The sequence below is a fragment of the Temnothorax longispinosus genome, chromosome 11 (assembly GCF_030848805.1).
Source record: "Temnothorax longispinosus isolate EJ_2023e chromosome 11, Tlon_JGU_v1, whole genome shotgun sequence".
Lineage (NCBI taxonomy): Eukaryota > Metazoa > Arthropoda > Insecta > Hymenoptera > Formicidae > Temnothorax > Temnothorax longispinosus.
Genome location: NC_092368.1, coordinates 2,166,507 through 2,182,334, shown reverse-complemented (window position 1 = coordinate 2,182,334; position 15,828 = coordinate 2,166,507). Strand labels below are relative to the sequence as shown.

At 33.8% G+C, this 15,828-nt stretch overlaps 1 protein-coding gene across 1 annotated transcript; it reads right to left on the bottom strand.

The window, feature by feature from the left end:
- Nucleotides 1–87: 87 nt before the first annotated feature.
- On the bottom strand, nt 88–3,303 carry LOC139821309 (dynein regulatory complex subunit 3). Its single transcript, XM_071792271.1, has 9 exons — nt 2,952–3,303; nt 2,092–2,375; nt 1,676–1,848; nt 1,427–1,584; nt 1,166–1,358; nt 806–1,010; nt 469–717; nt 326–402; nt 88–241 (listed from the first exon to the last, which is right to left on the bottom strand). Exons 1-9 carry the CDS (start codon nt 3,127–3,129, stop codon nt 94–96), a joined length of 1,665 nt encoding a protein of 554 aa, XP_071648372.1. The 5' UTR covers nt 3,130–3,303; the 3' UTR covers nt 88–93.
- Nucleotides 3,304–15,828: the final 12,525 nt, after the last annotated feature.

Here is a 15,828-nt window from a genome sequence, read left to right as displayed (position 1 = left end):
GTGTTAACAAATGTGACGCTCACTTCACTCTATTTCCTGAATTTTATTCCGTACCGTGAAAAAAGGCAAGAAAACGTTATAACAGATTAATCATTAATTTTCCAATATACCGTCATCGCCTAGATCAATGTCCTCCAAATCTAACTGTTGTGGCAAGCTTAACGAATTAAGTTGTTGCTGTTGAAACTCAAAAAAATGCGATATTTCCAATATTTGCTGACGATTCCTTGTATTCTCATCCCTGTTCATTAAAATTTTTCTATGAATTTTTCTGTTTATGATAACTTTCCTATAAAATTTCTCTATTAAAATGATAGTTACTTACGTGATTAACTGATCGATGTAGTCTTTGAGCCAATTGTCGAGTCGATTTATCATGCGCTTCCTTCGATCGTCTATCACCTGTAGATTATGCTTGTCAATTATCATTGCTATTTATTTTAACAATTTCAAACTTTTATTGTTTACCCGTAAGTGTATATCGTGCGAAGCGGCAAGAGTGGTGGCCAAAGTATCCTTGTCGCAGCACAGATCCTTAAGATGTGATGGTATGTGTGCCTCGTCCTCAAAACCGCTTAGATAACGTGAAACTAACTCGTTTATAACATTGTTATATTTAATCTCCGCGTTTCGTAACAGGGAAAATTGTCCTCGCGCGGTTTTTAGGAACGAGTCGACCATGTCTGTCATATTAATCCTGAACACCTCGTTTATATCCTTTTTTTTTACAAAGAACAAAGTCGCCCTTCCAAATCCGATTTATTTTACGTTTATTTTTTATAAACTATTAATGTCATACGCGTACCTCCATTTGATCATGCAATATCATTTCTTTAGACATTAATTGATTTCGCGCCTTGGACAATAAATCATCGAATTCATTGAATAATTCCCTTGCTTTCGCGGCCGCGTTCTCGGCCTCTTCTTCCTGCTTTTCTACCAAAGCTTCCATCACATTTTTTATATTCGCAAATATCTTTGTCCTTTTCTCGAGTACGTCATCCACGATTCTTATACGGTAAAGCAAAGAAGGAAGTTACATATTAAATGATACAGCCGTTACACATAATAATAATAGAAATAGATTGCGATGGTCAAAATAAATAATCACAGTTTTAAAAGCATAGACTCTTATTTAATTCTTATAATTGTTATATTCTTTTACCTTCTCGCTTCATTTTGCGTATTTTCCTTGCCTTCGTTAACAGCAGCTTCAAGCAATCTTATGTCCTCTGTTCTCTTATCGTTCTCTCGTAAACCCAGCTCGTATAATTCGTGGCATATTGCAATGAACGACGTTTTGTACTCCTCGAATGCGCTCTGCGTATTTTCGTTTATCGTGGACAACGTTTTGCCTGCTGCTCGCGTCGATGCATTTTAAATAAATTGTATGTAGACAGCAGGAAGAAACGAGATATAAATCTACCTTCATCGGAAGAGAACATTTGTTGAAACAGGTAATCTCCATCAAGGTGCTCCACGTACGACGCAGACAGCAATGCGATCTTGTCTTCGAATTCTCGTTGCAGCGCCAATTCCGTTCGCATCTTTGCCTCGTTTTCCTCGAGATTGCTGATTACACGACTACGGAAATGAAACGTCATAATTATTCATTTACAATGCAAAATATTTGAAGGATTTTTCTTCGCTTTACTATGTTTAAATTAATAATCACTAATGTTTATCGATGGCGGATTGACGCTGACTCTCGGATATCATTCTGTATTGATAATAAGTTAACTGAGGCACAAATGCAAACAGATAGTCCAAGTATCCGTCCGTCTCCGTGCAAGAATTGTCGCACATGTTCAAACTTTTGAGCGACTTGAAGCCACGTAGATATACAACCTGCATAAATAAAACTTTATGAATGAGTTTATGAAAGTGATTATTTATTATAATTCAAATTATACATTTAAGATTATCTTAAATTACGATCTTGAGATACCAGAGTTATCACATTGACCGAATGGGATCTTCAAAAAAATTATTTAAGATTAGATTACTTGAGACGGTTTTAAATACAAGATTGGATTATGAATACCAAAGAAGCGCAAGAAGAAGATGCGAGACATTTAATCATATATTTACGTGATTCCAGTCGTCGATCCTATTTTTACCGATGTTTAAAATGGTCAACTTCCTCAAGTTGTTTATACCCTGAACGATCGAGATCTCGTTGCTGTGCAGAAGCAGAATCTCCAGTTGACATAAATTGTTCAAATTTTCCATAATCTTGATGCGATTAAACGAGAGGTCCAGTTCTCTCAGGTGACAGAGCTCATCCAGGTTCTCGATTTTCTCGATAACATTGTGAGACAGCGACAGTTTGACCAAGTTTTTCAACAGCCAGAGGTGATCGATGTTTAAGATCTCTGCGACGTGATATATGGAGAAAAATTAGAATATTAAAATCAATTTATCGAGTAACTATAGCGATGTGCGGGCAATACATAATAAATAGATGTCGATGTTCTCGGTCATCTTTATACATCTAATTCTTGCGAGTTTTATTTCACCTTTGTGCTCCTGAACTATACATCAATTACTATTCAGTCTTGAAACATAGTCTTATGTCATAAAGTGGAAATGCAATTTTATATTATTAAATTGATATTTAATACAGCATTTATAATTCAATTTTCTACTTAAGATTGTTTTATATATATATATATGTGTCTCTCATTAAGTGGTCCCGAGACTTTACAACGAGATGATCGTGTAATATACTTCGAGACCATACTTAATCCTCCGAGGCCACATTTCTTTTTTTAATACGCCCCGGCCACACTGGGGTGGCCGCCACTCCATGTGGCCTTAAAGGGTTAAGACAATTTTAAATATAAAATCGGACTAGGAATATCGCAATTTAATTTGTTACTGAAATCGGCTTGTCGATATATCATTCTCAACATTATTTATAGCGATACGTGCGCACGGCTGCTGCCTACTGAGGAACTCGATGCGAATCTCTTGCAATTTATCCAGCTCGATTCCGTCTTGAAGAAACAGGCGGCCGCCTTCTTTCTTCGGTCCCTGCTCGATCGCCAGAGAAAGGAGCAAGCTGCGCGTTATCACGCCAGGCTCCGTGGCTTCGCGCAACGCGCTGACCGTATCCACCCTGTGCATCCCGTTTCACACCTCGATTTCAAGCTCGCAAGCAGCCTAACTTCGCAGCCTAACTCCGAATCCAGAATTCGTTTGAGATTCTTCCTCTTCTTTAACAAATCTTCTGGTTCCAGGCAATCTCACCGTCGACATCTTCCATGGCGTTAGAAATTGTTTGCGTTGCCCGCGCAACGGTAATGAGGCGGGCTGAGTTTTTCGCACGTGTTTAAAGGATGGTTCACCAGTGGTTCTCAGGTGTCCTTATATTTTTGGGTACATCTAAAACAAATTGTCGTCGGTGTATTGAAAACGAGTTCAATAAAATTCGCAACTCTGTCGGGTGTTTGTAAAAGGGTGAAAAAATCACTTTAAAAAAATGGGCGAAAGCAGTATATTTTGGCTGAGAGCGGTCACTTTAAGCGCTTGCGTTAAGATTTGTTTTATTTCACTTTTATTTCCTATTGTTTTGTATTGTTAGAAATAAAATAATAAGCTTTGTAATTGTCTTAAGTTTCGACTTAAGTATGACTTTAACGTAAAAACGATGCATTTTTAGATATACGTTTATGTGAACTGATTTAATTGTTTATTTTGACGAGTAGAATACACCCTTGAAGAAGCGGCTCACAATCATACCCAGTATTGCGCATAATTACTGCGCCTGGCTCTTATTGCCTCTTTCATTATTATCATTTGATGAAAATGTGAGCATCGTTTATCTGACAATGAGCGGTCCGCATAAATAAAACCACTTCGTCGCCGTTGCCGTTCCACTCAAACTGTGCTGTGCGTGGATTTGGCGCGAGATATTACCGTGTCTCTTAAAAGTAATTTTTCGATGGTCTAAATTCTAAATTACCATACAGACAGACAGACGTCATGATGTGTATATAATTTAACCGGTTTCCAAAAAATCGGTAACGAAAAATCTTCCATAAAAATTATCAATAAAAAAAATTCAGCTTGATATCTCAAAATTTTCGCAAATTGAGCAATCACGTACATTTTTTAAACAAAAATAGGTCCTTTCATTATTCATTTTCTATTCTATTACATTTTTTTCAGGCATATACCTTTCTCGGCTTCAAAAAAAAAATCGTCGGATTTTTTTTTTATTTAGCTATTTCGAATACAATAGAACAGACAATTTCAGGATGTAAATCCAAAGCCATTTAAATACCTTTCTCGAGAATTCGAAAATTGAAGAGTTACAGCACTTTGTACTGAGCGCCGTCCGAGCGCTAGCAAAAGCGAACGGATCTTTGGACAAGTACAGCAAAGCTACGATCCTTATCTGACGACGTTTTGTGAATGCAATTCGCCCTATATACGAAGATCTTTCAAATGAGTCGTTTTATTGAAATGTTGCCTTGGCGGATATACTCAAAAACACGAACGAAAGTTATCATAACTTGATCTGGAGGATGCTCCAAAAAATACCAACAGTAGCGCTCGAGTCGTCGAATTGCGACTTTTCTCGCTGTTTGTTTATTTAACGAAGGAACCTTAGCTCTTTTGAAAGTATGAGTACAATGGGAATAGCAGTTGGACAAAACGCAGTACAATTTGCTGCGTTGAGTGACACTCGCCGCTGCGATCAAGCATACGTCCGAGAGCAGCATGCAACACGGGAGGCCCGACTACAGCACCGCTTGAAAAAAAAACCATCAAATGATGAGCACCTTGCCCTGAGGATTCCCTGTATGCCCCGGAATAGATGATTACATGTAAGTCGTGAGAAAACAGTTTATCATATTGTAAACTTGTTCTGAAACTTTAAACGCGTTTTTCTCGAAACCATGTTTTTTCAAGTCGGTACCATAAATATCTCGGTAATGGATCAACCGATCTATTTAATTTTTTTTTTAAATAAAAGTTTATACAAATTTACCAGTCCTTGACCCATGCTTTTTGAAAATTTTGATTTTATATATTTTTTTTTAACAAAAAGATTGAAATTTTTGTTGAAAATTGATACCTAAATTTTGACAGTCTGCTATTTTATTGAAATTTTGAATTTTCAAAAAAGGATGGGTCACGGACTAGAAAAATTATTAAACTTTAAGACCTTTTTTTATTTTTTGTCTTCAGATGAACTAGCCTCGGAGATTTCCGCCGGTAACCCGCAAATCCTACATGACAAGCAGGGCCTAGGGCAAGGGCTGTAAGGAAGGGGTTTTCCATCCTACTAACAAAATCAGGAATGAAAATATGTACTTTCATTTGCAAAAACCCGATCCCGTATTTTTTATGATTAGTTCGCGGTAAGACAAATATAGACGACAGACGTCAGGTACTTATAACACTGGTTTTTTTGGTGCCCTTGATGTAGAGTGGTTTCGAATACTTTTATGCCAACAATTCACGAAACTATGGATGGTTTTAGAATATTGGCTCTGGTTTTTTTTAATGAGCTGAAGATCCGAGTTCAAATCCGACCGAAAATCGTCGGTTTTTATTGATTGCCACCTCTCGGAAGGGTTAATGGCAACCCGCCGAGAGTGTATATATCTCTAAGAAACCAGAAGGGAGGCCATGGCTTGATCTTGAGCTATATAGTGCCGAAAAAGAAAAGAAATTCGATACATTTCTCGAGGGGCGCGGAGGCGGGAAGGAGGGTTACGTGATGTGTCTATGCGCGAAATCAATGCGCAGAAAGCGAATTTTAACTAGATAACAAACACTTAATAATAATTCGTGTTCTGAAGAGCCGACTTAAAGTGTTAATTTATTGAAAATATAAAATACGCCAAAATAATAAAAACCAGAGCCAATTCAGTACTTTCATGAATATATTCGAAAACTGGGGACTTAAAAACATAGAAATCCGCAGAGATATCCAGGGCAACCAAAAAAAAAATTTTTTTTTGTTGAGCTGTGTAATAATAGATCTTAAGATAATTGATTATTCTAAAGAAAATTACAGTTTTATAATATAAAAACCCGGTGAATCGACTCGGTCTCCACCGGTGAATCGATCCTTAACTTTTGAAGTGCGTACATCCGAAGACCTGTTGAAAGACTCCCTAGAGTCATTAACGTCTTCATTGTCATTTTTTACGGGACGATGCAGGCGAATCCTCCATCGTATATCAGATTTCCTGACACCCTTTTTGAACTTCTGCCTCAGACCAGTTTCGGATCTACGTCTCTCCCACTCCTGCTTACGTTTCTCCAAGTATTCCGGAGGGGCAGAGTGTTTCTTCGCCGATCCTTTATCCGTCAACGCGTTCATCTTCCTTTGTTGCGTCTGACCCAATTGTAACACTAACTGTCTCGCATGCGACGGTATATAACCGCATTATAATTCTCTAGTATCACTCTCTTTATCTGTACGTCCATTCCCTCTTTTTGTACTCGTTTCGTCCGTTTTTTTTTTATAAATCTGAAATATATATATATATATCGCAAGCTCTGTGTTCTTCTACCACCACGCATAGTATACGTGCACGAGCACAAAGAAAAAGACAAAATTACAAAATTTTTAATAAATTTATTTTTTTTAATTATTTTTAATAAATTATTTTCATTTTTAATTATTTTTAATAAATTTATCTTAACAAGTAGACTATGGTTGGACTGTTATTTTTTGTTTAAATTAAATACATTGAATACAGCAACGAAAATAGTAACGATTCGTTAATTTTTTAGTAACGGTAACGATAACGATCCGAGTTACTTTTTAAAACTAGTAACGATATCGTAACAAACTATTTGTTTTTAATCGGTAACGAGTAACGGTAACTAGTTAAAATATAATTAAAAAGTAATATTATTAATATTTAAAAAACTTTTGTAATTCCAATAATATCAAAGCAAGAGTATGAAAGTAATAAACTTAACAACAAATACTTATATATTCACAAAATGAATGTACAACGTACAGTTCTTTACATCACTTTACCAGGTAAAATTCCAGCTTTCTGGTATTACGGACGGTTATATATATTGGCTACATTTGGCGCAATACGAATGAATAATTTTATATCTATTCGCAAAACAGCATATTAGATTAATCTGTTTTTATATTGTAGTATGAGAAAATATGCACAAGAGGCAGTTATTGAATACAGAGCGACTAAAAAGAAATAATGCAATACTTATTTTAACAGCGAGGCGCCTATAGCACGATGTTATCATGTCGTTTTCCCCCCGAAAATCAAATAGTAAAACCGTAATATTAACATACATGAATGGATTTGGCATTCAATGCTCTTTAATTTTTGTCCTTACAAAATTTTTAAATTTTACAAAAATAATAGGTGAAAATGGGGGTAAATTAAAAAATTTGACATTTTTGAAAAAATGTGAATATATCATTGCAAACAGTATAAAATATTATAAAACTTTTAACTTTTGTATAAAACGTTTTATTCATATATTTTATATTTTCGAAGATATTCGTTAATAATGAAAAATCCGTTATTTTCGAGGAGTTGTTTCAACCCCTGAACGTTGAGATATGCAGCTAAAAAAATATGGGTCTAAAATCTCTTGCATGTTACTCGGTATGGGTGCCCTTGACAATATATGTACAAATTCAAGGTCATCGGAAGTGGATCCCCTCAACGCCATGTTTACCCAGAAAAATTTTACTAACAGATTTGAATTTCAGCGGCTAAAATCAGGAAACAATTCAACCGCATCTGATATGTCGACCAGTATATGTATCCCAGTAAGTAAGTAACATCAATTAACATTTAACGCGTTGCTGCAATGTAGTTGAAATGTTTCTTGTTACTGGGATAGCTTTAATAAATTGTTTAGTATCAGCAAAATATAAAAAACTTACAACACAAACTTCACAGAAAGTTATTTAAAAACTGTGGCTATAAAAAAAAAGTATCACAGGAGATCAAATTTCAAACGAATCCTTGAAAGAGATGCAGTTGCGAAAATAAAACTAAGAACTTACTAACGATGTTATTAATGTAGCTTTTGCAATATTTCTAAAAAAATGACATTATTGCCCAAAAAAGTCAAATTATAAAAAAACAGAAGAAGAAGTGTTTAAAATAACAAAATTATAAATAAATACGACTATTTTCTTTTAATTAGGCATTAACTTCTTTTACAATCTTGTGCACTGGATAATTAAAAAAAAATTACTAATTTTTTATATTTCAAAATAGTAGACATAAACTTCATTTTATCAGTCGTATGTATAGACGGACACATGCGGATATCTTTCCTTCCATTGATTAACTAATTGATCACTTATATTACAAAACTTGAGATAAAACTCCTGCAGTTTAGGACATTGTTTCAAAATAACGGAAAAATTATCAGGTATATCAAGTTTTGCTTTACAAAGATATAACATCTTCAAGTTCTTGCACTGCGCTAGTAATTCCAACCAGTGATCAGTGAGAACAACATTGTACAAATAAATTTCTTGCAAGTGTTGATAAGAAGAAAATAATCTAAATAGCTGTCATCTGTAACTGGGTATTCGTCTCTGTAACAAAAATCATATAATTAGTACAGTATTTTAATTGCGAACAAAAATTCATGTAAATTTTTCAAGATGCTCGCAAGAGAAGCAAACAAATTTCAATAAAAATTACAATAATGTGTATTTTAAAAGAAAATGTAGCACACACACACTTACAGATCAAGTTCCACTTTTCGTAAATTCTTACAGTTAGCGAGAGCATTAATACCCTCAGATGTAAGACTAAGTACGTCCAGTAGATATATTGCTTCCAAGTCACGACACGAATTTGCCAGTCTATTAGAACTGCATCATTCATATAGTGTTTAAATGTAACTCACGCATCCGTTGATTATTTTGCAGTATTTTGCAAAGACGTTCAGTTGTTATACTTGTAAAAAGAAGTTTATATGTTCCAAATTATTTAGCCCCTCGAGATACGAAAATCCTTCGTCGTTTATGTGATAACACGATTTAGATCCAATTCTAAGAAAAATTTGTATTAGTTGTTATGCAATTTACCCATAATCTTGACATTATACACTATATGCATATACCTTTCAAATTTTTGCATGTCTCTGAAATTTTGAGTAGGACAGGATTTAATGGACACTCCATGCGGCAGTCTCTTAATCTTAAATGCGTTAAACGCCTGCCGCAATTATGAAGAAAGTTCACGAAATCATCAACATCAAAGTTGCTTTCTGTAAGATCTAATTGTTGCAAATATTTACATCTAGGTGTAAAATAACAAAATATATCGCACATATATTTGTCAGATTCAACGCATCGCATGTTCAAACGTGTATAGAGTAGAGGATCCCGTGTTAAATTATTGAATCGCCAATTTACTTCACTCAAGCGGCATAATGTTACCAAATCTAAGTATTTAAATATTATTAGTAGTATTTCATCCTGTAAAGATAAAATATAATTAATATAATACAAATAAATACTTTAATACTCAAAGTGTACGAAATGTCATTGCAATAAATATTGCGATGAGAAATAGACTTCTTAGAATACTTTACAGGAAGCGCAGATAAACTGCAACGTGATAGCTCCTTGGATTCATCCGAAGAGAGTTTCATACTGTTTACACAATTGGAATGAGTTTTTAATAGAATACGACGCGAGTATTTCTGTCCAAGAGGTTGCACATATCCAGGGATTACCTCTTGAGATGCCTTTTTGCGATTCAAATTACTTTTATAATTAATCCTTATTTCGCTGAAAATATCATCGGAACAAATTGATTTTCATTATTAACAGGTGAAAAAAAGGATTTAAATATTACCTAATGTACAATAGTAATACCTTTTATAAATAACACAATATTCAGGAAAATTTCGTTGCAGATGAACAATATCCAAGTGCGCACTTTTTGAATCTGCTGTTAAATTATGAACATCGTCATGGTGTGGAGAGTGCATGCTGTTAATTCTTTTTAGCAGATTACTTAAACTCTCGTTAGGATTTTTAGGAAGGATTAAATCTGATGTGCCGATAAGCATCACAGCACCTAGCATCGCAAAAGAATCACGTGAGCTGTCCTTAAACCTTAGTCTGAGCATTTTGGTTTTGAAGTCGCACGGATGTGATAACGGTGGAGAAAATAATCTTTCTTCTGGTTGTACCCCTACAATCTGAGACGATTCATCCCACAACTGAATCCAGTGATTATTGGAATCTTGAGCCAAAATTTGAATTACGCCTCCAGGATTATACACTTCGTAAATAGAGACTCTGACTGGATATACAGCTTCATGAAACTCGATATCTTAAAAATAGAAAATATAATTATACTTTCTTCTCAACAAAAGCGTATATCTTCTTTAACAATATCGTATATATCGACTCGAATATTACATACCAATATAATTATTTTCGCTCGTTATATGGTCCGCTGTATACCATGGAATATCATCAATAAATCTCGTCATCATGAAACCTTCGTTTTGCCATGGAGATATTGAAATATTGAAACCATCCTTTCTCGATTATATTAGAAAATCGAAATGTGTCAAATAAAAAATATTATAACATAAATTTATAGATAGCGATTACTTTGTACAGGACAATAATAGATAATACGAGAAAATACACATACTTCGACATGTTTTTCTCCAAAAAACATGATAAATGAAATTTTCCGCCATAAATTGAAATTGTGGGTGGTCCAATTATGTCAAGAGTAAGGAATATGTTAAAATTCTGGTTTCTTATCGGTCTGGTAACAAATATTTTCTTCACAAATTGATAGACAAAGTCAACACCACCGACTTCTCCTACGGATACTCTGCCGATGTAGGGATATCGACTACAACTCTCGCAATTTAAAGATTTATAGTGGGTTGTCATATTGTCTCTCTGAAAAAAGACAAAAAGTATGGAGAATAATAATCCTTTTTTTAAGCATATGCTAAAACGCATTATAATATTATATTAATTAATAATTATAGCGTTAAGATTATATGTATAATAACAATAAGTTTATCTTGCTTCCATTCGCATTGTTAGTACTGACATTGTTACATAGTCTACTGCATGTGTGTGTTGAATATCATTATTAAATGATTAATTATTTTAAAGAAAATAACAGTTATTTTTTAATTTGTTAATGTACAATAGAAAATGTTCTTTTATAAATCTGAAATATCGGGAGCTCTGTGTTCTTCTACTACCACGTGGCACACGTGCACGAGCACAAAAGAAAGAACATAAAAAATTACACAATTTAGATTGCTCACATTCGCCAGAGTTACGCTTAATTTCTAAATGACTATAAAGTTTCATTCTACAATAGTCGTAAGAGTAGATGTAAGACGCGTAAGCAGCCCAGGTAGCACATATTATTTTCATATACGTTTTTTGAGCGTATACATATAGTTTCATAACCGTAAAGAACCATTAAGAAACATTTGAACACAAATGTTTTTGAAACCATGGTTTAAGAAACGTATTTTTTACGTTTCTACAGTTAACAAAAATATCTATTTGTTAAATCTTTTTTTTTTAATTATAATTTGCTTTATCTATATAAGTAACTTTAATCGTCTTTTTTAAAACATTTAAATTTATATTGCACTAATAATTATTGCACAAAATAAATCATTTTATCCACGCACATATATCCACTTATTACTTAAATTAATTTTGTCCTACCCTTAATCTATTTGTCATCGGACAAATCTGAGCTTAGAAAACTTCCAACACTTGCAAAATAAACGTTCTAGTCCAAGATCCCAGGGCTCCCAGACGTAACTTATTTTGTGAAAGACAAAATGTGGGACATTGAGTAGTGTTCATATGAACTTTGAATACCTGCGTATCTGCAAAGGTGGTTAGACGGCCGATTTACAGGTACCAGGTGAGAAAGGTAAGTAAAAATAGGACTAACTTAACTTAAATTCTGATTTTTATATATACTTTATAAAATATTATTACAAAATAATATTCAACACTGCCAGACACTTTCCGCCGGCCATAACTTCCGCCAGACGCTTTAAAGCTCCCTAATATACTTATACTAAATATACTTATACATATACTTATACATATAATATACTTATACATATAAGTATATTTTGTAACCAAAAGACAAAAAACATAGATCAAAAAGACTGCCATTACATTCATCTAATAAAAACGATTTTCTGAATAAGATAGATGAAGAAGACGAAACATTTGCGGAGTTGATTAATAAAGTTAAAAATTGTATTCATACAAAAATATATTATCACAAAAATTGTCAATTGGAATATTCTTATAAAACATCGTCAAAGAAAAAAACAATTAAAACAAAGTGGCATGATGTTCGTCAACTCCATCAAGCTGTTTTTGATAAAATGTGTGTTTTTGTTGAAGAAAATGTAATAAAAAAGGACGGTGTTTTTTTTCTGACTTATCTTCATAGATATTATAAGACTGAGTTTAAGAGGGGTAAATTAGTTCACATATAGATATCTCACTCGCTCTAAAACGCGAGCATAGTACCCTCGCGCTCATACTCACGGCTGAATGTTTTTGGTGTCTGGGGGATGTTTGGCCCTTACGATTTGTCTGGCTAAGCACATATAGTTTTGAAATAGTCCGCTAAGTAACATATATAAAAATCAAGCGTCAGAATGTAAGTAAAGTTCATTTTTTTTATTTTAGGGAGCTTTAAAGCGTCTGGCGGAAGTTATGGCCGGCGGAAAGTGTCTGGCAGTGTTGAATATTATTTTGTAATAATATTTTATAAAGTATATATAAAAATCAGCCGTCAGAATTTAAGTTAAGTTAGTCCTATTTTTACTTACCTTTCTCACCTGGTACCTGTAAATCGGCCGTCTAACCACCTTTGCAGGTACGCAGGTATTCAAAGTTCATATGAACACTACTCAATGTCCCACATTTTGTCTTTCACAAAATAAGTTACGTCTGGGAGCCCTGGGATCTTGGACTATTCTGCTGAACGTGGCCAGGCTATGTAGAACCAATAAAATACCGTTATACCAAGAAACACAATGGATCCGAGCACAATAAAACCGAAGGGACGGTCAGCCGTGCTATACCTGAGCGGCGCGTCATGCTGCTACCTGTGCGACCCGACGCGGCGCGGCGCCCGTCCAACGAATGCATTTACTCTCTGATGGGCTATAACTTTGTAATTTTTTTGGAAATTCCATTTGAAATTTTCACCGGACATTCTTAACATATCAAACATGAAGAAAATGTAAAAATTGATTTTTCGGACTTTGCTAGGTGTATATTCCCCCTTAACTTGTTGCACGAATGTATGTACACCAGTTCAGGAATTTCTTCGAAAAAGAATAGACGTCATAGATATGGTATATGCATAAAGCTTATAAAACATTTCTAAAACGTGTATGTGCTACTTTGGAGTAAGCTATATATTGACTAATAAGATTTTACAATCCAAGAATAATCAATTGTATTTGGTCAACTTTTACTGCTTACATCTTACCGCATACTCTTACAGTTATTGCAGAATGAGTTTAAGATTTTCCGAAATGTATTTTTTATCTTACTCAATGTATCTTTTATCTCATTTTTCGATACACGTTATAACATGTTCCACCACGTGGTAATGTGTTTTCCACGGTAGAAAAAATACGGCATACACGTACACGTTGCACCAAAGAAAAACATTGCAAAATTTAAATTGCTTACGCTTTTTAAATTCGCTACACTTAACGCTTACGCTTTTAAATGACTAAAATTTTTCAAAATATATATTTTTATTTATTTTTAATGCATCTTTTCTCTCAGTTTCTGATATAGGTTGTAGCGATCTGACAATAAATCGCACAAAAGGTCACACAGTGAATATAAGAATTAATTATCTACCGGAAATTTAACTTGGAACTGAATCAAAAAATTAATCAGAAAAACTAATTTCTATCGATTTTCATACTACTTACCGTTTATCAGCAGGATAGTAATATAGGTCTACACAGTGCTGTTATTTTATGAACACTGCTGGGACCTGGGACTGGGACCCTCCACCATCTGACTGTGCGGCGGTTGTGTGCTCGGCGTTCGGCCAGCTTCGAGCCGAAAGGCGCAGACATACATCTGGGGCCCGATTCTCTAACGAGAAACGTATGCGCAAACTCTGCTCTAACAGAAAGGCTGCAAATAGATTGGCTATCGCACAGTTTTTAGCCAATAAACTTGTAGCTTTTCTGTCAGAGCAGAGTTTACGCATACGTTTGTCGTTAGAGAATCGGGCCCCTTCAGTCTCTTTCTTGCTCGAGCTAGCATCGCCAGGCACGAGAATCGTAAAATCCTATCGCCTCAGCTCGCGCGTCTTACTCGCGTCTTCGCGTGTCCCTTTCCGCACTATAGACACGAGACATTATCGTGTCTCTTGATTATGTCACAATTAAAACGTAAAAATTATAAATTAAATAAATCTTTAATTACATTGAAATTTATCCCGTACATAAAAAATATAAGTTAAATACATTTATAATCTCTACATTTATTTAAATACATTTGAACAAATGATTTTCTTCAAATATAATAAGAGCCTGTAAACTTTATTGCAATCTCAAGATTCAATACATACGATAATATATAAAATATAAATAATTTTATACACAATTTCACCATGTTCTGCGAGATTCTTATTTGCAAGCAAATTAAATAATAAAATAATTGTATTAGTTAAAATTCCTACCTTTTTTCAAAATGTCAGGTTAATGAAAACAAATAATCAGTTAGCAAATAAATACTATACAAATCATGGCACTCCTAGATCTAATTAGTAGATAATTATCATCATTCATCATTATATACTGATATATTTTTACGTAATTTTAAAAAATTATGTAGTCCATATATAATAAAGTGAATATTACCTGTAATTCCTATTTTTTTATTAATTTTAAAATTTTTAAGCTAAATTTATAAAGTCATTAAAATGGCTTTAATTAGAATTAATTACATTTATTCATAATCATTTCTTTCGTACTTATTAAATGAGCTTAACCTGAGGATACCAAGTATTTTCTTCAGTATAATCCAGTTGATCTTTAATCATGTTTAGTCCTATAATCATTTTTTTGCGTTTTCTAATTTGCGTGAAATAACAGTAGATGCGTTAAACTACTGCTGTTTATACTTTTGGATACATTAAAATATTTCTGCATATATCTTTAGATGTATAAAACTTTTTTTTACGTACACTTTTCGATACATTAAGTTTTTACTGAATACACTTTTAGATGCAGTATATATTCTTTTACTTAAGTACACTGAAGTGAAGGTCTACCCATTTTTTAGCAATATATTTTTGAAATAAGTTTTTTACTTTTGATATTGCCAAACGTTGTCGATTAAAAATAGAATTTTTCTTGTTAATCACTATTGGCGGAACAAATATATACTTTTCTGTTAAATCCTTTTCGCCTTTGTAAAGTTCGTTTTTTATAGGATACAATAGGCTTTTGCACAGAAAATAATTAGAGATACAAGGGCCAGTATTCATAGTCGGATCTTATATTTAAGATCGTCTTAAGTCTCGTCAAAGGCAGTCTTAAGACTTAATTCGTCCAGCCAATCAAATGACCGTATTAGCAACTTAAAATATTATTTGAGACGGTCTTGAAATAAGATCAGACTATGAATACCGGCCAAGGAGCTCGTGTACTTGGCGTAATTTTTTTATCTTCTTGAAAAAATAATTTTGTATTTATATATATACATTAAATTATATACACACACAATTCTATTGTGATTTCGCGCAAATTCTAAGTCGCATAAGTTCCCGTCTACAA

What these genes read in the sequence shown, in the direction of transcription:
- LOC139821309 (XM_071792271.1), bottom strand. Translation starts at nt 3,129, where the DNA reads ATGCACAGGGTGGATACGGTCAGCGCGTTGCGCGAAGCCACGGAGCCT. An exon ending in TCCGCCATCGATAAACATTA is followed by an intron (nt 1,585 to 1,675) that starts GTGATTATTAAT and finishes TCATTTCCGTAG; the next exon opens with TCGTGTAATCAGCAATCTCG. An exon ending in TATTGCATGATCAAATGGAG is followed by an intron (nt 718 to 805) that starts GTACGCGTATGA and finishes GTAAAAAAAAAG; the next exon opens with GATATAAACGAGGTGTTCAG.